The 27122-nt window shown below is 43.3% G+C and overlaps 1 protein-coding gene across 1 annotated transcript in view; it reads right to left on the bottom strand.

Annotated features, from left to right (window-relative positions):
- Window positions 1–27122, bottom strand: part of LOC111146650 (dihydropyrimidinase) — a 76782-nt gene that overhangs the window by 42232 nt on the left and 7428 nt on the right. The window contains exons 2-6 of the mRNA XM_022502289.1: window positions 19771–19929; window positions 16299–16478; window positions 14737–14926; window positions 2193–2349; window positions 625–766 (exon numbers count right to left, since the gene is read on the bottom strand). Of these exons, the coding sequence (XP_022357997.1) occupies window positions 625–766; window positions 2193–2349; window positions 14737–14926; window positions 16299–16478; window positions 19771–19929 (828 nt within the window). The remainder of the gene's footprint in view (window positions 1–624; window positions 767–2192; window positions 2350–14736; window positions 14927–16298; window positions 16479–19770; window positions 19930–27122) is intronic.

Below are 27122 nucleotides of genomic sequence, written 5' to 3'. Positions count from 1 at the left end.
TACAACTACACGTGTCAAGTGGATGGACAGGTGAACATATGAACATTTAGCCACCTGATTCTTCTCCATGCTCCAGGAGACATTTTTAAATCATGGACATTTAAAAAAATTTCTTTTTCTAAACTTCGGATTGTTATTTATGTGACTTTATACAGCAGTTTCAAAAATATGATATACAAAAATCCTCAAAAGGGGACATCTACAAAAATTTCATGAGAAGGAGATACGAACATAATAAAAATCCTTCATGTATTTTCAATCATTCCAAGTATTTACAGGAGTGATACATGAGGAACTGGGATTCAAAAACAAGAAATCAAGTAGAAGGGCTATAACATAGACTTAGAGAGGAATCCTCGTGGTACCCAACCTAAATTTACCCCCTAATGTCTGCATAATGATGCAATGCATCATCTAAACTCAATTATGCAGAGATGAAAATGATTTTTTATTATTGTCCTGGAAGATGGGGTGGTGATGGTCACAGTGCTGCGTTCCCAGTCTCCACTCTAATAAAAACAATCACAAAGCTTTTCTATGAAGGTTTGTGGCACTTTGGTCCTGAAATGAGCCAGATCTTGGCTAAAGAGTTCAACAAAACAAACTGGATCCTGTGAAACTCACCACGCCTTTTTCCCATATTACTGACATCCGGTCCTCAACACCGTTCACTCCATTGGGAATCTTCGTGAAATCATCCTTCCCGAGAGCTTTCTGGCAAGTGTTGAAAGTGCAGTGGTCAGTTCCTGTTGTAGTTAGATCACCACTGAAAAAGAAGAACACACAAGAGTGTGGGATGATGGATAAAAGACATCAGAAGAAAACTACCAGAACCTTTCCTATTCTTCTGATGCCCTTCTCAACCGAAAGTCAGAAAGCTGCAATGGATAATGAGTGACTTTTTCAAGCACATATTTCAGCCATACCCATCTCTATTTTAGGAAGCACTTTTGGAAAATAATACTCTTACAAGAAGTGTGAAGCCAGATCCTGCTCAGGTCAGAAAAACTGGTTCTAGACTCCATCACATGCTAGTTCTATGATTATGAGTTTGTCCAATGCTCAGTTTTTTTTTTTAAGATTTTATTTATTTATTCATGAAAGACAGAGAGAGAGAGAAAGAGAGAGAGAAATAGGCAGAGACAGTGGGAGAAGCAGACTCCCTGCAGAGCAGGGAGCCCAATGCGGAACTCGATCCCAGGACTGTGGGATCACGACCTGAGCCGAAGGCAGACGCTTAACCGACTGAGCTACCCAGATGCCCTTCAAATGCTCAGTCTTATCTAGAAACTGATGATGATGATGATGATGTGTACTCGATGATAATTATTTTAGGATCACTGGCAATAATGTAAGGGAAAATTCTTTGCGAGTAGAGCGCTACACAAAGATGAACCTCCATGGCCCACATGGACAGAGGCAGCCCCTGGCCAAATGGCAACATTGAGGTGAGCAGAGATGGGACACTGGCTGAGGATGTTCATGTCACCAGAGACAGAGAGCCCTGCTTTGAATTGTGAATAATCTTGGAGATGTAGAAATGTGAAGGAGGAAGTAGGCTGAAAGAAAAAGGTAAATGAACTCTTGAACTTTTGTTGTGAAAAACCCTTTGTTAACTTGGGTCTAGTATCTGAATGAGGAGTGTTGGGGTCTCCAAGAAAAGTAATCATAACTTCCCAGAAAGTAGCATCTCTGAAAATAGTTTGGATGGCCATTCATGGGGATAACCTCTCTGAGGGCAGGATTTTGCCTTTCACCCCTCCGGTGGCTCTGCCCTAGATCATAACCTATCAGATGTACACAGGCACATCTGCTTCTTGGGTTATATCACCATTGAAGAATATTCAAGAATATGTGAATGATTAAAAACAAAGCATCAGGAAGAGACTAGGTTCCAGGCAATAGGTGATAGAAAAGACGAGGAAGAAGTTAGAAGAGAGTGAAATTTTAGGAAAAATTATCTGATTTCTCTGTGTCTGGGAGAGATTTTGACACCATATCATAATTAAGCCACTGCTTTTTTGGTCCCAGATGAGGGACTCCTCACAGCCTATCACGTCAAGTAGAACAGAATACTGCATGGAGGTCAACGAAGGTCAGATGGTAAGACACGATGTCCTCCACTCAAACCCAAGACTCTTATGATACCTTATTTTGGCAGAACCCTTCACAATCATTTGTTAAATTATTACTTAGCCAATAGATTCATGAGGAAGTGAGGCGTTGAGGGGTCCGGTCGCAGGGGCGGCCCCATAACATGGTGGGCTGCATGGTGCCACTCTCTGTGCCAGTAGTGCGTGCCGTCTGTGCCCAGACTTGCCGCTATGGGCTCTCCATAGACCACTTTCCCTGGAAACGTCAAAGGAAGCATTCAGTCCCTTCATTTGCTCTCAGGAGAACCACCTGACAAACACATAAATATGCGTCTTCTCTGTGCTAGCAAAGGATGATAGGAATCCCAGACCACAAGTCACCTCTCATGGACAGGATTTTTTTAAAAAGGAAAACTACTTCTTTGTGAGCATTTACTATGTTCTGCCCAGGTGCAGTGCACGCTGTGGTAGATGATTATACCCACTCCCCCACACAAGGCTTGACCCCATGGCCTACTTTGACCAATTAAATACGAAAGGAAGTAACACATGCCGAGTCTTCCTTCTGTCCTTAGACTACCATAGGTTGCTTCTTCAGTTGTGTCTCAGGATGAAGAGAATATGGAACACAGTTAGTGCCAACCCATGATGGACATGAGTCCGAAGGAGAAATAAATCTCAGTAGTTGGAGACCGTTGACATTTCCGATTCAGCTGTTATTGCAGCCTAATCTAGCAAATGCTGGCTGGTATGTGTGCCATTCTAATGAATTTATCTCAAAAACCCTATGGGGAAAATGCTATTATTATCCCCATTGAAAGATGAAAATAAATAACTTCTGTACAGGTGTATTACATGCACCCAATAGAACATGGATGGTGTTGAGGAGGTAAGATCTGAATCCAGGCGTTTTGGACTCCAGTCCTAACTTCTATGCAAATACTACCCTGGTGACAATTATCACGTGGTCATATGGAGTTTAACCATGGTATAGCTCTGCTACAACTCGATTGAGAATCTCTTCATATCCCTTAAAGGATAAAAAAAAAAAAACAAAAACAAAAAAAACAAACAACCATAAAAACAACCAACCACAAAAACAAACAAAACTCGTCCAAAAACTTATGTTAAATAAAAGAACACTCAGATAATAAAATTGTAGCCAGACACGCATATTTTAAAAAATCATGCAAATGAGGCCATCAAGAGCACACAATGTTAGAAAAGTTAATAGTGCCTAGTGAATTTGAATTTAAAATCAGAATCCTATCTCTGATTAGCGTTTGTTGGGATAATAGATGCACCAGCATTGAGCTGATCGTCCCCAAGCAGTCACAGAGGTGAACACAGAGTAAGGGATGTGCCCACGGAACTCTGTGAACTTCGCTCTGGCTGGTCAGACAGTGGATTTCAGTGAAAATCCTGATAGAGAACTGAAATTAACTAACTTCGTTGGAGGATACTGACTGTGGGTGGCCATCATCTGCCTGCGTCAGATTCAACTGGAATGTAGTACCCTCTCACAGATCATTTCTTTTCCTAAACTAGCCATTTTCCTCTTGCAAGTCACAAAACAAGGCTTACTGAAGCCTAACAAACCCTGCTTCTTAAGTAACCAAGTATCATGGTCAGTAACAGTTACCTCCCAAGAACACAGACACTGCTAAGATCCCTCACTTTCATGCCTCTCTTTCTCTCTCTCTCTTTCTCACATGTGCGCGCGCGCACACACACACACACACTGAATCCCATCCCCCTTCTGTTTCTTACTGCCTTACTCCCAGAAAAGAGGGAATACCATTAGTCTCTCGTTATGCTGTGTGTAGGACAAGGAACAATCCTTTTTTAATGTGAACTAAGAGGTAACGTATTGTTTGCTGGAGAGCGAGCAGGAGGGACCCCATATCTGATTAGCGGGTATGGAGAGACCTTCCTATCCTAAGAGAACATACAGATAGATGCTCAGACAATGAAAAACTCAGAGACTTGATCTGTAACCACTTTACAAGCTGCCAACTCAGGATTTTCCACGGTGCTTCATCATACAGGAAAGGTTCTTATCACATGCTCTATTCAATCACTTGGCCATCAAGGTGAGATGGGGATACAGTTCCAAAGTTCTACAATTTTAATAGCTCTCAGGAAAAATTAAAAGTGTCAGCATCTACCAGGAGTCTGCCAGGACTGGTTTTGAAACCAGATGACATGTAATCTCCTTGGAAGATTTTAGCCCCTTTAAAATGTGATAGGCCATGGTTTTGGTACACACAACAAGCTCTTCATTAATGGGGCTATTTTCTTTCTTCCTTTTTTTTTTTTTTTTAAGATTTTATTTACTTATTTGACAGAGAGAGACACGGCAAGAGAGGGAACACAAGAAGGGGAGCAGGAGAGGGAAAAGCAGGCCTCCCACTGAGCAGGGAGCCTGATGTGGGGCTGGATCCCAGGACGCTGGAATCGTAATCTGAGCCAGAGGCAGACGCTTAATGACTAAGCCACCCAGGTAAACGGGGCTATTTCCAACGGTTTCCCCATTAAGCATCTACAAATATACTTCTAAAATTTTAAATAAAAGGTAAAAATTCCCAATTACTCTTTCCCCTATTTTACAACAGTTCTAAGGCATCTTCAAAAAAAATTCCCAGTATTCAAGAAGGAAAAAGGGGAAGGTAAACAAGGGGCCTGGGTCCTGGGTAATCCATAAATTGGAAACTCAAACTGGATAATTCAGCATAATTGAGAGTTTTATTAGATTTGGGTCAAAAATAAAGTAATAATAAAAATATCTAACATATGTATAGCACTCTATAGTTGGCAAATAGAGTTTGAATGTCATGTATCTCATTTGACCTTCAGGGCAACCCTCATGCTGGTTTGACAGATAAAGGAACTGACACTCAATGAAATGAACTAATTTGCCCAAGTCACACAGGTAGTAAGTGGTACACAGAATTAGAACCCTAGTATTTTGGTATCATATCATATGTACACATTACATTACTAGGTGAAGCATCATTCTTCATTTCTTGGTAACGAATATGTATTCAGAAATATTTAAGTCAACCACAAGCCATTTGTGGATGTGGCTGAGCAATTTTCCAATTTCACTACTGGTTTCATTTACTCTGCTTAGCAGGTTGGTAATGAAAAGAGTTGTATCTGTCCTAGTCAGGTACTCTCCTGATTACACTTGAGACAAGATGGTTTCAACAACTCTTGGGAGATAGAACATCTTCATCATTAATCTCCTCCCACTGTCTCAGCAAGGTTTGCACTGTACCCTGTCCACCCATACAGGGTCTCTCCTCCTCTCTCCAGTGTTTGGCCTGAAGCCAAAAGAGACTCTGCACTTATGATGCTATCTCCCACTTAAAGGAGTTTTTCCTGCTGAGTGTCTAAAGATTTCCAAATGATGAAACCTGTCAAGCCAATCCAATCTCCCCTCTGACCAGACAACCCATTCATTAGATGAAAGTGATAGAGCAGATGTTCACACTTTGTCTAGATTTGCGAGTAGTGCTTAATCAAGTCCCAAGATCTGTTACAAAAGGTTGAACAATGCAGAGAAGCTGGCATGAGTACTCAGGAGTGGAAGCACTGGCTACTAACAGAAAGCCAAACACATCTATAAAAATATTTTTTCCCAGCTAGAAGGATAGAGCAGAACCTTCCTGGGCTCTGTTTGGTTCAAAAAACACTATATTCACAAAGAAAGGAAATCTTCAACTAACAAGGAAAATCCAGAGAAAACAGCATAATAGAGATCACACAGATTCAGGTTCAAATCAATTGTGCTACTTTTTAGTTAGTGACTTGTGTAAGATGAGTCATTGCTCGTAGCCTCAGTTTGTCTGATCTGTGAAGTGGGGTCACAGTGTGTCTCTAAGAGACAGTGGCAATTTTATGAGGATCAAATAAATTACTGCACATGAAAGTACCCAGCATCTTGGGACTCTGAGTTCAGTTATGGGCTGAACTGTGCCCCTTGCCAAAATTCAAATGTTAAAGTTCTAACCCCCGGTATCTCCGAATGTGACTGTATTTGGAAGGGTCCTTTATAAAAGTAATTAAGTTAAAATGAGGCCACTAGGATAAGCCCTAATCCCATATGAGTGGAGTCCTCCTAAGAAGAGGAAATTTAGACACAGACACATACAGAAGGAAGACAATGTGAAGACAGATGGAGAAGACAGTCGTCTACAAAGCAAGGAGAGAGATCTAGAATACATCCTTCCATTACTGTCCTCAGAAAGAACCAACTCGGGATGCCTGGGTGGCTGGATCAGTTAAGCATTTGCCTTTGGCTCAGGTTGTGATCCTGGGGTCCTGGGATTGAGCCCCACATGGGGCTCCCTGTTTAGTGGGGATAGTGGGGAGCCTGCTTCTCCCTTTCCCTCTGCCTGTTGCTCCCCCAGCTTGTGCTCTCTCTCTCTCTCTCTCTCTGTCTGTCTCTCTCAAATAACTAAATAAAATATTTTTTTTTTAAAAAAAGGAACGGGGTGCCTGGGTGGCTCAGTGGGTTAAAGCCTTTGCCTTCAGCTCAGGTCATGATCCCAGGGTCCTGGGATCGAGCCCCACATCGGGCTCCCTGCTCAGCGGGGAACCTGCTTCCCCTTCTCTCTCTCTGCCTGCCTCTCATCCTACTTGAGATCTCCATCTGTCAAATAAATAAATAGACTCTTAAAAAATAAAAAGTTATTAAAAAAATTTAAAAAGGAACCAACTCTGCCAATACTTTGGTCTTCTAGTATCCAATATTATGAGAATATTCATTTCTGTCATTTAAACTGCCCAGTCTGTGGTACTTTGTTATAGCAGCAAGTAAGTTCCAGAAACATTAGTTTCCTTATGGTTGCACAACTCATTTTTTTTTTTTAAACACAACTCTTTTAAAAAAATAAATGTTTTAGAATGGCTGGTCTTCAACTGCTTTGCACTTGGACATAAGCTAAATCATCTTTTTCTCAAATTTTTTTAAAGATTTTTTATTTATTTATTTGACAGACAGAGATCACAAGTAGGCAGAGAGGCAGGCAGAGAGAGAGGTGGAGGCAGGCTCCCTGCTGAGCCAGAGAGCCTGATGCGGGGCTCAATCCCAGGACCCCAGGATCATCACCTGAGCTGAAGGCAGAGGCTTAACCCACTGAGCCACCCAGGTGCCCCAATCTTTTTCTCAATTTTAAGGACCAGGGAGTGTTTGGGTGTTCATGTACAGAAAAAGAAAGTCTGAGATTCAGAGTCACCTTGACTCAGCTCCACGTGTTTCTTAGGAGAAGCGCTGGTTCCTAAGCATCAGCTAACGGCACCTGTGATAACAAGATTCGATTTATTCTTGTTCAGCTTTCACAAGAAATGGCAACCAGAGAGAGGGAGAGCGGTCCCTGCATGGACCTTTCTGCCCATCTTCTAAAACACAAGAGGAACATGGCAGGGGGTGGGGGGCAGGCAGAGCTTAAAAGCTTCTTATAAAGTGGAAAGGAAGACATCGAAAACCTCTCTGTAATACAAGTTTACACTTTATAGTGATAAGCCTAAAAAGCAAAGCTTTGATAATAAGTACAACGCAACCCAACCCAAACCACATCCAACAAACAAACAAACAAAAAAACCTTCAACCACAATGTAGCTTGGGTCACTCTAAGTTACTGAAGGAAGCAAATGAACATAATCCCTTCTGCAAATCCAATGCCCAGAGCACAGCATCTGGCATATATTTGGTGTCCAATAAATTCAGGGTTTTATTAATAAGTTCAGGTGAAACTCTTATTTATACCCTAAAGACAGGAATACGGATATAAAGTCGAGTTGAACTTTATTAAGACAAGTTAAACTAGAAACTTTAAAAAAGCATTAATAATTTCAGTCATAGCTGGAAAACAAATTATAACAGATATACATCGAGTAGAGCATCGAGTAGGTTCTGAGAGAGGTCCCCATCATTCAAAATAGAGCACCAGAAACATAGCGACTGCACACGCACGCGAGGCCATTGATAATTCCAGAGGTCAATATGTGGAAAAAAGGGGCATGGATAACCAAAGCTACATAAACCAAAATAAAAAGTGTCACCGAAGCCGATGACACATGTCAACACGTATACTATTTGGACAAAGGCATGACTGGTAAGTAAGCGTGGTCTGGGGCTGGGCAGATGGGAACTTCTATATATGACACACATACAGCTGGTTTGTCCGACTTTACACATGGGGTATGGAGCAAGGGAGGCAGATTCTGCTTCTGGAAGAAAAAAGGATAGCATTCTAGGGGCAGCCTTCTGGTTCTCATACTTCATGTTTGCAAAAGTGGCTTCTCACACAAAGAATGAGAACTAACCTAGTTCTAGTTACTCAATTTAGATGAACTAAGACCAGAAATAAGCATGAAATTTGAATTCCTTGCCAACTATCCAAAGCGATTCTGATTTCAATGGCTTACACAGGACGTGTTTATTCTTTTTTCCCGGAACCTGCTTTTTGTTTTTTATTGCAAGTGCTAAAGAAAACATCAAGGTAGGTACAAAGGGAATGCTCAGGCTTCAATTTAAAGTTGGGGACACAATGTACATTTCCGTCTCTTTCTTCTCAGCTCACACCAAGATGTCTGAGAGATGGGCAAGCCCCACGGGTGCTCTGAGAAGGAAACAGGGACCACAGCTGACCAGAAGTTTGCGTCGATTTTAGAAAGACGAGAAAGCAGAGGGATGGCAATGGCTTATGAAGGACAGTCATAAACATAGATAGCCCAGGATAACGACCAAGATGTTTAAAAAAAAAAAAAAAAAAAGGAACACTGACTCAGCAAGAAACAATGTGGATGTCCATTTCTTTCCCAAGGTTTGAGGAACTCTCAGCTGTTCTTGCTTTAAATATACTTTTTGTCCCTTTTTCTTTCTCTTCTTCTGGAATTCCATATGTGAATATTGGTTGGTCTTTGTTGTTGTTGTGTTTCATCATTCTTGTAGGCTTTCGACACTCTTCCCATTCTTTCCCCCCTTTAGTTGTCTGACTGGGTGAAAGTTCTATCCTTCCAGTCACTGAGTCTTTCCTCTGTGTAGCTGAGTCTACTTTCGAAACTCTCTATGGAATTCTTCAGTTCAGTTACTGTATTTTTTTGAACTCTGAGCCTTCTAGGGTTTTGACTGGTTACTATTTGATGGTTACTACTTCCTTGTCAAACTTCTCGTTTGGTTCATGCCTCGTTCCTAATTTCATGTGGTTGTCTGTTGCTGGTCGATCACTAAACTCCCTTACGGGGATTATTCCGAACTGTCCGTGGGCAGCGCGTAGGTCGGTTACTGGAGCTTGATTAGCTTCCTCTGGTGGAATCGTATTTACCTGATTGTTTTTGTGATCCTTGATTTCTTAGGTTTGTGTCTTCACATTTGGGTAATTTGGCAGGAACATTCACCAGTTGGCTCAGTTCGGGTCTCTGAGTGTGTCTGCTGGTGATGTCTTTGGGCAGGTGGGGCCTGCTATTATGGTCTATTTTTGGCTGAGGCAACCGTTTGAGGTCTGAGGACAGAGACCGGAGCAGAGGGGTGCCACTGGCTGAGAACAGTTGACTGCAATGGCTGGCTTGGTTTCTTACCCAAGTGAGGCTCCGGGCTCTTCTCAGTTTCCCAAACAGGCTCTCGGGTTGGCAGGGTCCAGGAGTAATGGTCAGCCTTGGCTATGAATGAATCCCTAGCCTCTGCACAGCATGGGGGGCCTCTGTGCCTACTGCTGGCTGTGCTCTGTGTGACCGGCTCTAGCTGTCTGTCTCTGTGTGTGAGCATTGCTGGGCCACAGAGCTTCTGGAATCCTCGCCAATGCTTCTTGTCCGATGGAGTCAGAAGGCACTCCCACAGCCGGTGGGGCCCTGACTCAGCTCCTTGCAAACCGGGCTCGAGGGTCAGCAAAACTCCTGGTTTAGGGACCTGAACCGGGCCAATATACCCCCCGACAGATTCCTCTGGTCAGAATATGCCCCCAGCTTGGTTTCACAGGTAATCAAAGCTGCTGTCTGGGATTACTCCTTGGGCACTGCAGGTGCGAACTCTCTGTCAAGATCCGTGTGCTGGTTGTTGCTGCCCTTCCCTTCCCCACAGTCAGAGGCCCAGTGGATAAGCTCTGCGGATTCCCCTGAATTCCTCATGATGTCAGATCAGAGCCGAGGCTCCCCAAAGTGACCCACAATGCTGAGGGAGGCTGGCTCTCCCCCTGGGTTCTCTCTTCCCACAGGAGGAACCAGAGCCTCAAGGGAGACCTCTACTGGTGGCGCTGCACTGGCGTGGGGGAGGGGCAATGCAGTCACTGAGTAGTCACTTCTCTTACCCTCCTAATCCAGTCTGTCTTGGTCTCTGAGGTTCAGGGGGTGCCTCAGCCTCAGCCCTGGGTTCTGGGATTCTCTCAGTGGTCTCTTGCACTTGAATAGATGTTAGGCTGCTCCTGTGAGGGGGAGCAAAGTCAGGACCAACCTAAGCTGCCATCTTGGTGACATCACTCCAAGCGTGAGTTTCTCTTTCAAGAATAGTAAAAAAATAACAAAATGTTGATAATGTTTTAAGAAAAATTTAAAATGTAAGGCCAAAGACCAAAGCCAATTAAATACAAACTCAATATCTGCATTTCCTAACTCTGTAAACCAATTTCTTCTTGAACAGAATGGAGAGTAATGGAAAAAATTGGGGTTTGGGGGCCACACAGACTTGGGCTTGAATTCCAGGTTTAGCACCTAGAGTAAGTGATCTTGGGCTTAATTTACCAAACTTTTCCAAATCTCAATTTCATCAGCCCCCAAACTGGTAAAACTTGACTTGAACATTGTTATGACAATTTTAAAATTTAACATATATTAAAATGCACTAATGACATAATATATAGTAAAACAGGAAATGATATAAGACCTATTAAAATATGTGCCAGGCACACATTAAGTACTCAACAGATAACGTTGGTTGTTATATAATCATTAACGACCATGCTGCTCTCTTTTGAGATGGTTGGCAATTCAACAATAATATCAAACTTAATAGCATTGTATTGCTAGGCTACTACACTAAAGAATTAATACTTGGATCCCTTTTGTGCTTCCTGGAGCAGAGATTCTCAAGCTTTAATATTCATATGAATCACCTGGGGTTCTAGTTTAAGTGCACCTTCTGAGTCAGTGGGTCTGGGATGGGGTCCAAGGTTCTGCATTTCTAACGAGCTCTCAAGGGATGCTGACACCACACTCTAGGGACCACACTCTGGTCATCAAAGGCTCTGATGATAGAATGGGCTGGCAAAGGATTTATAGATAGGACGTGTGCATATCACAAACCTGTAAAGCTGAACTGTTTCTTATTTAAACATGGTAACGATGAATAGAGGTGTATTGCTTGTTCATGTTCAGAAGTCATGTTAGATAATGAATGAGCAAAAGGTCAATGTGGTCCACCAGCTCTTGTCACTCTACACTCTCCAGGGACCTGCCCCTGGGTTGGCGGATACAGTCACCATGGGAACAGTCTAGCACCGTTTATGCCCAGCACACCCTTTACTCCCTTCAGGTTTCTGCTTGATCACGTGTGAGAGTTCACATGCCAGGCATGGGAAAGCTCTTATGCCAATTTATTCTGGACCTCTGCGGCCTCTGACATGGCCCCTTAGAGCATTTTCACAAGTTGCCACAGTAAGTCTGACTCGACTGGAAGATCTGGGTTGACATTTTAAATATTTCCTATTTACAGCCCCTTTGGAAAGGGATTTGGAAATATCTACAAAATCTGTATGCATTTACCCTTTGAACCAGCAGTCCCACTTTGAGGACTCTACCCTGAGGATCCTCTTCCGTGGCAGGCAGAATAACGGTGCCCCAAAGACGGCCATGTCCTCATCCCCACAAGCTGTGGCCACGTGCTCTTAAGTGGCAAAAAGGACTTTGCAGACATGATTAAATTAAGAACCTTGAGATAGGGGCTTTATCCTGGATTAACTGGGAGGGCTCAGTGTAACCCAACGGTCCTTAAAGCAGAAGAGAGGGACAGAGGAGGAGAGCAGAATAATGCAATTTTCTCCACCCACCCCTGCAGCTTTGGAGACGGAGCAAGGGAAATGTGAACCAAATAATGTAGGTGGTCTCTAGAAGCTCAGAAAGGCAAGGAAAGGGATTCTCCCTCTAGAGCCTCCAGGAAAAGAACAATAACTTGGTTTTAGCCCAGTAAGATGTGGGTTAGCCCTCTGACCTCCAGAACTGTAAGAGAATACATTTGTGTTGTCTTAAACCACTAATTTTGTGGCAATGTTTACAGTAGTGATAGAAAACAAATACACGTTTCACATAAAACAGCACAGGTTCAAGGCCATCACTGTGGTTTTATACATAAGAGCTAGAGACTGAAACAGCCCAAGTGTCCATCACTAGGGGACCAGCTGAACAAATACAGAGGCCCACCACACCCGTAGGAAACAATGGAGAAACTCTAGACCTAACATGAGCTGACTTTAAGACATATTTTCAAGTAGAAAGAAAAGCCAAATACAGAACATGAGATACACTATTTTATCTTTCAAGTAGTAAAGAAAGAGAAATAAGAATATGCATATATTTTTTCATAAAGAGAAACATTATAAAGATAGGCCAGAAATAAATTAATAAAAATAATTACTAATGGAGTAGAGGAAGAAGTTGCTAGGGAAGGAAGTAAGACTTCTCTGAGAATCCTTTTTTCTTAATATATAATTTTGACTTTTGGACCATGTAAATTCTTTACGTATTCAAAAAATAAAATTAAGGGGCGCCTGCGTGGCTCAGTGGGTTAAAACCTCTGCCTTTGGCTCAGGTCATGATCTCACCGTCCTGGGATGGAGCTCCACAACAGGCTCTCTACTCAGCAGGGAGCCTACTCCCCCCCCCCCCGCTCTGCTTGTCTCTCTACCTACTTGTGATCTCTCTCTGTCAAAAAAATAAATAAAATCTTAAGAAAAATCTAATTTAAAATTTAAAATGAAATTAAAATGTCCATACTCATGTTTAATAGTTTTCTGCCCATGATTTATTCCAAAACCTTCTCTAGACTTTTACTCTGTACCTAATGGAATTCTATCCCAGTAAAAAATTAATACTTAAGATCAACAAACTGTTTCCTGACAGGACTGTCAAAATAGTAGCTTGATGTGGGGTAAGACTGCCCGTTTCTGCTGACTTTGCTATTTCTTAAATCATATTCTGACATTATGGGGGCGCCTGGGTGGCTCAGTGGGTTGGGCCTCTGCCTTCGGCTCAGGTCATGGTCTCAGGGTTTGGGGATCGAGCCCCGCATCGGGCTCTCTGCTTGGCGGTGAGACTGCTTCCCCCTCTCTCTGCTTGCCTCTCTGCCTACTTGTGATGTCTCTCTCTCTCTCTGTCAAATAAATAAATAAAATCTTAAAAAAAAATCGTATTCTGACATTATGGACCTGACTGACAGGCTGTAGGACACGGGACATGATTTACAAAGCAAATAATTATACAACCACACATTCCACAGAGTTGGCAACAGCGCCACCTGGTGGCTGAAATGAATACTGTAACTTTAAAATTGCAGTATTTTCTTTTTGAACCGCCGTGCTCTCTTATACTGAAATTATATTATTGGGAGAGGGGAGAAGTAACCAGAGATGGTTGGTAGTAAGCCCTTCTTAGCTCCTGTATAAAACTGAGTTTACTCTGAACACAAGATAGCAATGGATTACATTCTAAAAATACATTTGACTTGCACAAAATTCTTCTTGAAACTTCAGGCAAGAAGAAGCGATTTTGACAAAATTAATCTTAGTGTTAATTAAAGACATGCCAAATCTAATTTTATCATTTTTATAATCCATATTTTAGAAGTTCAATCAGTTTCAGTTTAAAAAGAAAACAAAGAGTCAGGGTGATTTATAAGACTATTTCTGATTTCCTGATCTTTAAAAGTGCGATGATATTAGCGCATCCTAGGAGGGTCTATTATATTTTATGGGTGGGGGGAGGGCGGGGGACTTTGGTTTTAAAATCTTAAACTAATTGTCATAAAAATACTATCTGGATAATTGCTTTAATAACTCTAAAACCCAAGGAGCTATGGGACAAATCAACTCAATTTGAAAGAAATTGGTTGAGCACCCCCTGTGTACCCTGCACCATCCTGATTCAGGTACTAAGAGGAGAGTGGAGATGCCTAAGAGACAAGCAGAAAGGAGGGCACAACTAGACATGCATAATGTGCGAGAAAACAGAAAGGATGCTAATGAGAAAAAAGGAAGGAAGACAAGCTATGGAAATGCAAATACAATTTTTTTTTTTTGTAATAAAGGTAACTTCTTGTGGTATTTATTTACTTATTTATTTATTCATTTTTAAAGATTTTATTCATTTATTTGACAGAGAGAAAGAGAGCACAAACAGGGGGAGCACTAGGAAGAGGGAGAGGGAGAAACAGACTTCCTGCTGAGCAGAGGGCCCAGCTCAGCTCCCAGGACCCTGGGATTATGACCTGAGCAGAAGGCAGACACTTAACCGACTGAGCCACCCAGGCACTACCTCCCCTCCAACCTCGCCCCCATGCAACTTTCTCATAAGCAAAGCAGGAACTGTGGACGATTTACTTCCCTCTTTAGCTACTACTGAGTTACAGGCGAGCTTCTCGCTCAGGAATTACCATCTCTCCTTGCATCCGCTATGATGTTGGCTGCAGACTTGCTCATCACGTGCACGATGTAGAGAGGGCAGTTCACCGCACTGGCGATGGTGATGGCTCTCAGCGTGGCCTCCGCCTCCACTGCTTCCGGGCGGCACAGCTCATGGCCCTCGGGCCCTGTTATTCCCAAGGCCAGCATCTCCTTTGCTCCCTAAAAAGACAGTGGGAACAGACATATATGCAAGGAAGGTCTACTAATGACAAGTACTATTACCTTACTGTGAATTAAATACACAGCCAGGCTTTCAGACCTGTTAGGTGCAGAGGTCTGTGTGTGTGTGTGTGTGTGTGTGTGTGTACAGTGTGTGTATTTCGCAAACATAATTTTTTTTCAAAGATTTTACTTATTTATTTGACAGAGATCACAAGTAGGCAGAGAGGCACATGGCGGTGGGGATAGGGGGGCGGGGAGAAGCGGGCTCCTTGTTGAGCAGAGAGCCCGATGTGGGGCTGGATCCCAGGACCCTGGGACCATGACCTGAGCCGAAGGCAAAGGCTTTAACCCACCGAGCCACCCAGGTGCCCTGGCAAACATAAATTTAACACATAAACATAACACTTGGTATATGTTAGTTTTTCATTCACATATTTCATAATTAAATTATTTTGATTGAAAAGCCGGAGAAGATAGGAGGTTAATTCGAATCACATTCTTATTACTGGTTCAGTACAAAATAAAATAAAACCAAATATTTGAATTCCCAATATTGTTGAAGTGACTCATATGACATTATGTAAGCAGCTGTGCTTTTTACTGAATCATAGTCTTCACTGCCCTCTGTCCCACCCACTGAATGGTATCAGAAGAGACATTTTCCTACTCCGGAATGTTATTTCTTCCTTACAAAAGAAGTAGGAAGTCAACACTTGGAGTGGGAAAATGGCCTGCTGGGTGTCACCTAGCTAGGAAGTGGAGAAGTCCACTTAAAGTATGGTCTGCTTCAGTTTACAGCTCATGCTCGCTTCTCAAGATCCTGATTGCCTTCTGGCCACCCAGCCTCACTCTCCCTGACTTTAATGGGAGCTGAGCCTAGGGAGAGGAAAAAAAGTCAGCTAATATAAAGGGTAAGAGACAGCTCTTTAAATCTTGCAGATAGTGTATCCTTTGGGCATTAATAATGGAACTCATATGAGAAATAAATACCATCTAGATTCCTCCAGAGCACATTTTAATACCCAGTTTCTGAAAAGAGTGGGGCTTTAAGCAGCCCTTAACACCACACTGCTTACATCATCAGATCCCACTCATGTCTGCACTTTGGCATTCTGAACCAGCAGGCAGAGCTACTAAAAAAAAAAAAAAAAGCGCTGGGATACACCAAGAAAAGTATTTGTTTGAGAAACATGTTTGAGATCTGATAGCTGGTTTGAAAAAGGAAAACCTTCACTCCAATGTCTATACCACCTGAATATGTCCATTCTCCCAGGGCACGGAATGAGTTCACCTACTTGGGCCCCCATTGTCTTTAGCTCAAGCTACGGCCCTTTCATAAATGGCGAAGCTCTGGGGGGCAAATGCTCACCTCAGCAATCAGGTCTCCATTTTCTGCGTGGACCTGAGCAATCGCTCCGATTTCCTTGCACTGCGAGAAGGCAGCGTACAGCTCCTCATCCCTCACCATGTACAGGTCTTTATAGGCCATAAACATCTTGAAGGAGTTCACACCTTTGTCTTGGGCAAGGATTTTCATTTCTTCTTTCACCTAAAAGGGAATCACACACACACACACACACACACACACACACAATATGCCACGCTTTAGTTTACAAAACAATGTCAGTATTCTCTTCAACCTTCAAAATGTTGCATTCAGAAGAGAATTAAGTAAAATAAGGACAAGAGTTAAATTCCTAAAAAAAAAAAAAATGTGGTTAAAGCCCTGATCCTGCCCCCAGGCTAGGCCTCAATTCATCTGGTGCTGTTGGTAAGATAATCTTAAATCATGAAAGAGTTCGGTTTCCCCCCAAAGTACTTCATTTCTTCACTTGGACATAGAGTTCTTGGCATCTAGCTCCTGATAGGAAGAAATTATTTTAGAAAATGAAAACAAAGTCACTTGGCAGCCACAGGAGCAATCAAGTCTCTAGAAGGACTTAGGAAGACTCAAAGCTAAAGCGAGGTAGGGCTTTGGGCTCAGATCTGAAAGCCCCAGGATGGGTGTTACGTCGGAGGAGGGAAGGGCGCCACTGAGCGGCCCGCAGCTCGCGGCAGGTGAGAGACTCTGAAGGGGTTGGAATCCTCAGGAGCCTTCAGGTGTGCCCAAGGTAAGAGCCAAACAAGGTCAAGTCACTACCTTTGTAGGTCCAATTCAAGTCTCAATGAAAACTTAAAACTTCAAAGAAAAAATTGGTAGATTTGACCAAAGAAAGTTGTTTGAATTTCTATATGTTCATACACACACACACACACACACACACACACACACACACACACACACATTCAACACATGTTCTAGGCATAGGACGATTGCTCTTAGTTGTTGTCTGTCAATTTACTAAGAAAAAGTCTTGAACGTTCCAGGTGAAAAACACTACCAGCTGTTCAAACAGGAAACACAAATGACGAATAAACATGAAAAAAATGTTAACCTTTCTGCTGATTAAGAAGTGCAAAATAAAACAATGCAATCTTTTTCTAATGAATCAGTGATGTTAGTGGATGATTCTTTTCTTTTTTAAAGGTTTTATTTATTTATTTGACACAGAGAGAGATCACAAGTATAGGCAGAGAGGCAGAGAGAGGGGGAAGCAGGTTCCCTGCTGAGCAGAGAGCCCCATGAGGAGCTCAATCCCATGACCCTGAGATCATGACCTGAGCCAAAGGCAGAGGCTTAACCCACTGAGCCACCCAGGCGCCCTGGCAGATGATTCTATTCCATCAGAGTACTCCCTTCTGTCACTATTTACCCCCCTCCTATTCCTCTTACTTTTCTCTGTGGTGCTTTATCACCTGGTATACTGCATATCTACTTTTACAGGGCTTCTCCCACTAGAATTTCAGCCCCATGAGAGCAGGGGCTTTGCAGAGCTAGTCCACGGCCAAGTTTGAGAACAATGCTGGCTGCAGAGTGGCCACCCGAAACAGCATGATATATTGTGTTGTGGGTTTTTTGGTGGCTTTTTTTTTTTTTTAACTTTTCTATAATTTCAAGTTTCTACCATGAGTCTGTTATTTTTATAGTAAAAAAAAAAAAAAAAAGCCTTAAACACTGTTAGCACATGCAGGTGCTGTGGCTTAGGCCTTGCTACTCTAAAAGTGTGGTACCTGAACCAGCAACATGGGCATCGCCTGGGAGTTGACTGGAAATGCAGATTCTCAGGCCCTGCCCCAGCCCTGCTGCTATGGATTGACTTGCGCATCCCCTAAAGTTCATATGTTGAAGACCTAACCCCTAGTGCCTCAAAATGGGACCTTATTTGGAAAGGGAGGCGTCGCAGATCACATCGGTGATGAGAAGGTTGTGAGGGGGGCCCCAATCATATAAAAAGGGGACGTTGGACACAGACAGGCACAGAGGAGAAGGCCAGGTGAAGACAAGGGCAGGGGCTGGGGCGGTGCTTCTACAAATCACAGAACACCCAAGATTACCTGCCAACCACGAGAAGCCGGGCAGAGGCCTGCACGGAACTCTCCCTCACAGGCCCCAGAAGCAAGCAACCCTTCCAATATTCTGATCTCCAACTCTGAGTCTCCAGGAAGGGTGAGACACTAGGTTTCTGTTGTTTAAGCCTCTCAGTCCGTACAACAGCCCTGGCAAACGGATATATTAACGGAACATAATCCGTGTTTTACCAATTTCACCAGGTAACCATTTGCGTATTGAAGTGTGAGAAACACTGGAAAAGGCAACATCTTCAACTTTGCTCTATGTTATAAAATAAGAGTGGGAGGAAGGAGAGAAGGAGGGAAGGAGGAAGGTAGGGAAAAAGGGGGAAAGCAAGAAGACCCTAAAAGCAGAAAAGAGATTAGATGCGTCACTTACAATGGTGTTTTGGGAGAAAAAGTAACTTTTGCCATGGACTGGAAACCTTGCTATTATGTTTGAGAAACTATCAGTTAAAGATTAATTACTTGTTTTACATTAATTTGGTGCCTGAAGCCCAACTTCTGGGGGTAAATGCGGACACAAGTTACATGGTAACTTCAAATAAACTCACCCTTGTGAACCCTTTCTGGTCAAAGGATTTCTGAATTAAGTCTAACATGGAAACACATGCTGGGAATCGAAATTCAAGTAAAAATTTCTTCCAAAGAACGCATGCCTGTTTTTTTATAAGCAGAAATAAATGTATTTTAACATCTCTCAAAACTATCTTTTCTATCTGAATTCTGTTGTCCTTTCTGCCACAGCCTAAATGGTTAGCAGATACGGAGGACTGGTTTCAGCTCTGCCATGAAACCATCCCATCCCGTGTTCATACTAGAGAACAGAGCAGGAAGGGCACCAGGTTAGCACACAGCTGGGAGTTAGCCTTCAAAACATGCCTGGCCTGTCCCTTCTTTATTCTTTCTCCAGATATTAAACATTTCTAGTAAAAGTTCTACTCTGTGGAAAAATATTGCTTAAAAGAGCCTGGAGGTGTTAAAAATTGAGAAGTTCAGTACTTTTACAAATTACAGCTAAAGATTTTACAATTCATGGATTACCTATGAAGAAAGGCTATTGTGAATGAGTATAAAGGATGTAGCCTATCATCTTTATATGCTTTAAATTTTTTTTTTTTTTTTTTTTTTTTAGTTTTTCAAGTTGATAATACTTCACAGGATCCAAATTCAAAAGGTACAAAAAGAATATGCAAGGAAAAGTCGTCCCTCTAATTCTGACTTCCAGTCACCCAGGAAGCAACTGATATCACCAATTTCTTATGTTTTTACATGACCAGTTTCTTGATCTGGCACAGAGCAAGGGCTAGGGAACTAAGTGGAAGAAATGTTGTCTCCGCCCCCTCCCCCTCAGGGCCCCCCCCACGCCCCCCAGCCACGCTGTGGTTCACCTGGTCACTCCACCATGTCACTGCCACGTGAAGGCTGTAGTCGCAGCACACTTTGGGGTCAGCCCAGCTCCGCCAGGTCTCAAAGGCCTGGAGGAGGGAAGCGCCCTTCTGAGGAATGGCGAAATCAATGATCATGGTGGTGCCTCCCGCCAGGGCAGCCTGGAATCACAAGGGGGTTTCAACAGGTTAGCGTCAATTTTCTAGCTGAGTCATTTATCTCCTTGATCGCTATGCATTTGCAAGCCCCAGGAAAGCTTGAGGGGTTCAGGAAATTGCACAGATGCTGCCTGTTTAGAAGACCCAGAGGGACATGGGGCGCCTGGGTGGTTCAGTTGGTTAAGCGTCTGCCTTCGGCTCAGGTCACGATCTCAGGGTCCTGGGATCGAGCCCCATCCCCACCCCCGCTTCTGCATTGATTCATTCTCTCCCTCTCTCTCACAAATAAGTAAGTAAATCTTTAAAAATAAACAAATCAAAGACCCAGAAGGACATAAACAGACTTTCCATAAATTAAATTTGGAAGTACTGAAATTGTTAGAATTGCTTTGAAAAATGACATGCCTGATGAAAAGGAAATGGCTTTGGTCCAAACAATGCACTTGGACTGCAAGGTAAAACTGAGATGAAAAAATGAAGAAGGGGCGCCTGGGTGGCTCAGTGGGTTAAAGCCACTGCCTTCGGCTCAGGTCATGATCTCAGGGTCCTGGGATCGAGCCCCGCATCGGGCTCTCTACTCAGCAGAAAGCCTGCTTCCTCCTCCTCCTCTCTCTCTCTCTGCCTGCCTCTCTACCTACTTGTGATCTCTGTCAAATAAATAAATAAATAAAATCTTAAAAAAAAAATGGAGAAGACACAAAACTTCTTCTTCTCTAGAAAATTATATTTGTTATTGTGAAGTCTCTTTTCATGAGTATCGGTCTTAGAATTGCATCTTTAGTGGCCCCATGCTCCACGCAGAATCCCGGGAGACTCACACAGTGCCTGCGTCACCTTCATTCCCCACAGTCAACTGGTGACCTTTGTCTTTCCTTAACTCCCGACTGGTCCCTCTAATCCATCCCCACTGCTCTGGTCTTCCTTCAACCTCTTATCATTCTTCTCCAAGATCTTTGTATCTCAAGTTTTGCTTCCACTCCGTCCAATACGAACTCCTCGAGGCAAGCAGAAGCACATTCCAAAGCACAAATGTGACCACTTGACTCCAAAGGTTAAAACTGAATGCTTTGTACCGCCAAGGCCCCATGTGATCTGGCTCAACTTATATTTTCCTTGGTATATTATCGTATATGTTAACTTACGATTAATTTTAAAAGTAAGCTAAGTAAGTTCTTAATTAAGTGTCCTTGATGAATTACTGAAATTGATTTTACTTAAACTAAAATCACGAGGTATTAATGTGCTTTTAACTGTTGTGGCCAAACAAGGTAGGTGAGGAAAACAGAGCAGAGAGGGATGCTCATGCTGGGCACTGACCAAGGAGGCTGACTGACTCCAGGGCTGGAAGCTCAGAGTCCATGCTTATCAGCTGGGAAGCCACCAGCCCCTCTCCTAGGTCCCTTTGCCTGTACACCCATCACCCTCCCTGCGAAGCTGTCCAGATACACGGAGAGATCCCATGTCCCACCTGGTTTACTAGCTCTATTCTTGCTTACTTCAACAGATTTTTATTTTTTCTAAGTCACTTGGCCCCACTCCAGTTCTTTTTGCTCTCAAAAATTTCTTTATATAGGATCACATGCTTTGTCTCTACCTCTAGATAACACTGCCTTATTCCTGGCAAACAATACCTTTTTATGTTTCTTAAGAAATCCATATTGGTTCACTACAGTAAAGACAATACTAGGAAAAAAAAAAATCCTCAGGCTCTGCATTTTTATTTAAATGCAGATTAATCTTCTTGCCTTCTTCCTTCTTAAAGTGTCTACCCAGTACATCACAGACATCCCTTGAGGACGAAGGGCATTTTTCTAATAGCACGTGCTGTTAATTAAAGCGTTAGAAGAAAGTACGTTTTTAGTGTCTACTGAACTATAAAATCAAGCTGAAAGAACTATTCTTTCCATTCTTTCCATATTAAAAGTCTTCCACATTCAGGAGGTGGGCAAGCCAGATACACTGCTAATGGAAATAAAAAAAGATGGCACAACCACTTTGGAAAGCAGTTTTTCAGAAAGTTAAAACATGGAGTTATCCAACCTCAGTTACCTGAGCCAGGAAGTCCAATCCTAGGCATGTAACCCAGAGAAATGAAAACATATCCACATAGAAACCTGTACACCAATATTCAGAGCAGCATTATTCATTATAGTCCGAAAGTAGAAACAACTCAAATGCCCATGAACTGTCGCCTGGAAAACATAATGTGGTAGAGGAACGCTACGGAATCTTATTCGACCATAAGAAGGAAACACTGGCACGGGCTCTGGATGAAACTTGAACATGTTACACTGAGTGCAAGAAGCCAGTCACAGAGGATCACATGCTGATTCCATTTGTATGAAACCTCCAGAAGCGGCAAATCCACAGAGACCGTAAGTAGGGCAGTGGTGGCCTTGGGCTGGAAGGGTTGAGTTGAGATGACAGCTAATGGCGAACCTACTTTCTTTTTGGATAAAATGTTCTAACACTGATTGTGGTGATGGTTGCCCAATTCCAGGAATATACCAAAAACCACTATAAAGATATAGCTTAAATGGCTGAATTGTGTTATATATGAATTATATCTTCATGAAACTGTTACCAATAAAAAAAAAAAATGGTCTACCACATGTAAGCCACGACGTGGAGTGAGAGGGGGTGGGAAGGGCCACAAATAATCAGACAAAAGTTCTCCGCATGGGTCTGTAGTTAGGTCTGTAGTCTGGAGGTGGAGATGGAAATATGAATGAATCATTACAGTAAAATAATCAGTTTGTAGTAACGGGTGGCAAGTATACTCCTACAAGAACTGGTGGTATAGAAATTGCCAAGGGGAAGTAAAAATTGCTAAGCTCCTTAGATGAGGTCCCTGGGAAAGACCACCGGGAATTCATAGGAGAGAAGAATAAACAGACCAGACTAAGTGTAGATTTAAATTAGCATAGGGACACACACGCCGAGTGGCCAACAGCATAACGCTATCTAACGTGCAATGAGCACTTACTATGTGCCGAGAACAATTCTGATGTTCCAGATGCTCTAACTTTTGGACTCATCTCATCAGATCTGCAGTAGGGAATATGATTAGTCCCATTTGGGAGCTGAGGAGACCCAGCAGAGCACTCTTACATAACTTGACCAAAGCGGGACCAGAACCAGGTCATTAGGTTCCAGAGCCCTGTGCTCTGAGGAACAGCCTAACAGCACAGGGTCACTTTGAGGAAGGGCCCATGAGGAAAAGCCAGCAGCTTGGCAGAAGGTGGGAAAGGGCAGAACTCAGACCTAGACTAGGGTTGATTCAAAGCACTGGTTCCAACAAGAAGAAGGCTGCGCCATCCGCCTGGGCGACAGGACTCTATGAACAGATTCTAACTGTGATGACTGACGGTGGCAGAACAGGGGACAGAGGAGGCAGCAGCTCTGGCATGGAGAGGCAGCTGGAGTGTGGTATGGAACACCCTGCGTGTGCGGTGCCTGGGCACACATCTGCTCTGTGTGTCTGTGCACAGAGACAAACACAGACCCGACACTGAAAAGCCATCAAGGGCAGGAGAAGGTTAGGGCAGTCACCTTGGAGAGGATGCCAGAGGGGTCCTGAGGGTACGGACTGGGGCTGGTCTTCTCGCCAGACTGCAGATGTCAAAGTCAAAGGGCCATCTTCTAAAACGATAGCAGATTGAAATTCCTGGGGCTACAATTTGCAAAGCTCCCAAATCAGGATTTATCGCACCTGCTCCGCCTCCCTAATTCCCTGGGAGCAGGAAAGGGACAGGAGAACTGCCACTCACCTCTCCTTTGTTTCTTTTTGTCCTGTTTCTCCTCCACGCTCTTCCTCCCTCTCCTCTGCTCAACACCGGAACACAGAAGCTCTACTGAATGGGAGAGGGTGTGGACAGATGCACGGAAAACAAGCCAAGGGAGGGCATGAGCTACTCACCACCAGGGACCAGCTGCCAGCCACGGTCTGCACCCCAGCCTCCTCTGAGCCTCCTTCCTCCCCTTCATCTCCTGGTCCCTCTGGTTACCCAGGGTCCATTCACTCCTCAAAGTTATCTCAAATCCCCGGATATTATTTCAAGACCTAAGATGTCCCCTTCTTTCTACGGGATCTGGGGTGCCACATGCCAGAGCGGCGATCTGTAATCCCAAAGACAGTGTCAAGGAGATGTGTTCCTCCCAGGAGGTACTGACCTCTTCAAGGAAGAGCCTGTAAGTGCCCAGGCCTGGATTAAGCATGCTCTACCCATTAGATCATTTAACCAAGCCTTGCTGCAGTCTGGTGAGGTAGGGATGGTTTTTACTTCACAGCTGAAGATGTTGAGGCTCAGAGATGTCAAATGACCCCCATGTTACACGGAGGAGTGTGCAGCTCTGAGGGCTAAGTCTTACTTTCAGCCTACTCTGGGCCTCAACCCTCTGCCCCTCTGCCATGTCTGGGATCTCACTTCCAGACGGTTGCCCCAGGTCAGGGGTGAATCACTCCTCTGAGAAATGCAGAGGTCGATAAAGTGAATGAGGCACCCAGGAAATCAAATGCCTTCCAAAACAAAACAAATCCCACCGGACTGTCAACTGGAAAGTCACAAACGAAACACAGTCTCATACGGCTCGGTTGATGTTCATCACTGACAGTCACTACTGGAATAATGTGGCCCTAGAAGATTCATAAGGAAGGGCCCTGTACTAGGGCTTCTTCATGTCCATGCCCTGATGGGCCCTAGAAGATCTCCCTTATTCAGCAGACCGACTGGTCAGAACATCACCTCCCTAGCCCACCTCAGGTAGTTTCAGGATCTGTTTAACTGTTTTTTTTTTTTTTATCATCAGACCCTTTTGGGTTCACTTCACAAACGATCTTCAGGGTTTACCTAACACTTGAGGAATGAGGAGAGTTAGGTAGGGGAGGGAGAACCAGTAAAGGGTGAAAATTTCTCTCATATTTCTGGGTGAACCTGAATTGTTTCCTTTGTTTTTTACTGCTGATTGACTTCATTCCACTTTTTTTGTCAGATAGCCAAATAAAATGTATTTACCTTATCTAATCTTGGCTCATAAATCAATTCTTTCAGCTCCTAATTACTTTGGCTGCTCTCCCTTGAAAAACCTTCCAATTTATCTAAAGCCTTCTTTTGGGGGGAGGAGAGCAAGTGCTGTTATCAGGTGCAAATGGGATAGAACATAAATTGAGATAAACTCCAACCAACAGCAGGGTCACAATATTATATAACACAAGATTCTACTTAAGAATGTATTAGGTTGTAAATCATTATGGAAAGCAGCTCAAGCATCGTCCTCCTTTTGATGGGGTCACCAAATTTTCATTTCTAAGCTCATCCTTAAACAAGTGACTTGGTCTCATTATAATCAATCATAGGACCTGATCAGTGAACCCAAGTGAAGCAGAAAGAAATCCAAGAGGATATTTGAGCCTTAGGGAGAACCTCTGGACTGAATTCTCAGCTTTCTCACAGTTGCTAAGACTTATGAAAACAAACTTCATGATCTCAGTTTATGTTCCAACTCTGGAAGCACATTCGGCTTTGTGAAAGATGGTGTCTGCATTTGCCTGTCTCCTTGTGCCCTCCCCCCGCTTGACTCTGACATATTAGCCACAACATCGTCCATCCAACTCTTCAAACCAGACTGAGGAGTCACCCTTGACATTTCTCTCTTTTCTCGACATCCCCAGATCCAACCCACTGGGAAGCCCAGCTCACCCCCAACCCCCGTGGGCTGCCTTCTACATATTCCATGAATCTCTCTCCTTCCTGTGTCTTCACCTCTGCTGCCCAGTGCCATCTACGTCCCCCAACTGGACTAAGGCAGTAGCTTCTTCACTGTCACCTTGTCCCCGGCCATGCTTGCCACTGCCAATCTTACACTGATTTCCCTTTGCTCTTAGGATGGAGAAGAGACAATTATTACACATCCCATAAGGCTAAACTTCAGCTGACCCTTCCAATTGCTCTTAAGTCACCTCCCTCCCAACCCATTCACCCCACTCCAGTGACATCGTCCCTCCCTCTCCTTGGAGAGCTCTGAGCTCCTTTCTACCTCACTTAGAGAGATAAGAAGGAGCTTACTTCTGTTCTTCCCTCCCCAGTCTCTCTTCGACGTGGGTCCAGTGACCTTAACCTTGGCTGCACACCAGCATCGTCTAGGGAAATTTATCCCATCCCTCAGAGATCCTGATTGGATGGATATAGTTTCATCTCTGTCTGTCTTGTGCCCACTACAGTGCCTGGTACATAAAGGTTCTTTAAATGTCTAAGGGAATGTTTAAAAAAAAAAAAAAATCACAGTCCCAAGATGGAATCACTTATGCTAGGCCAAGTCATCGAAACAGGGCTTAATACCTAATCAAACTGTCGTTTCAACCTCCCTCAGAAATGTAGTCAGAAATTTTCTGGTCGGCACCAATGAGGCAATCCGTCACATGGGCCCTCTCCATCCCCCAAAGTAAGATGAGATCATCTGCATGATAAGACCCCATGTCCCTCCCCATCGGGAAAACTGACCATTCATGGAACAATCCTTTCTTCTCTTTTGCCAGTGACCTTCCTGCCCCACTCTCCTTCTTATAAAAACCATCCGTTTTGTAAACTCCTTGGAGCGTCTTTCTACTTGCCAGAAGGGATGTTGCCTGGTTTCAGAATCACCTAATAAAGACAACAAGATCTTCAAGTTTACTCCACTGAATTTTTGTTCTTTAACGGGAGAAAGAAAGGGAGGGATCAATTAATTTCTCCCAATAGCTATAAGGCGGAGTGATTCTGATGGTTCACTTTTCCAACAGAAAATAAGAAAGCAGGGTAACTTGCATGTTCATGTGACATGTCATTTCTTCAAAATATTGCTAACCCTGGCCATGTAATTTCCCGGTTCCTTCTAGGAAAAGGTTAATATGTAATGTTTACTCTAAGAGCATAGGAAAACCAAGTAGTCGGTTTTGTCCAAAGCCTATTACCTAATCAGCGTTAGCCAGGATTGGTAACACAACAGATTGGAATCCATATTTGTCTCAAATGATTTTTTTTTTCAGATTGCAGTTTGTTTTACTTTAAACAACTTTTAAGGTCTTTGTTTTTATATGTGAACAGATCCCTAGAATTTGGGAACTCATGACCACCATGAAAACAACTTCTCTACTGGATGCAACAAAACATAACTGAAGACTTGAAGAGCCCTCCCTCACTTTGTTACTTGACAAGTGA

Source organism: Enhydra lutris, unplaced genomic scaffold (genome assembly GCF_002288905.1).
Source record: "Enhydra lutris kenyoni isolate GAN:26980312 unplaced genomic scaffold, ASM228890v2 scaffoldscaffold14, whole genome shotgun sequence".
NCBI classification, from domain to species: Eukaryota; Metazoa; Chordata; class Mammalia; order Carnivora; family Mustelidae; genus Enhydra; species Enhydra lutris.
Note: the sequence above shows the minus strand (reverse complement) of the source record. Positions and strands in the feature narration are given on the sequence as shown.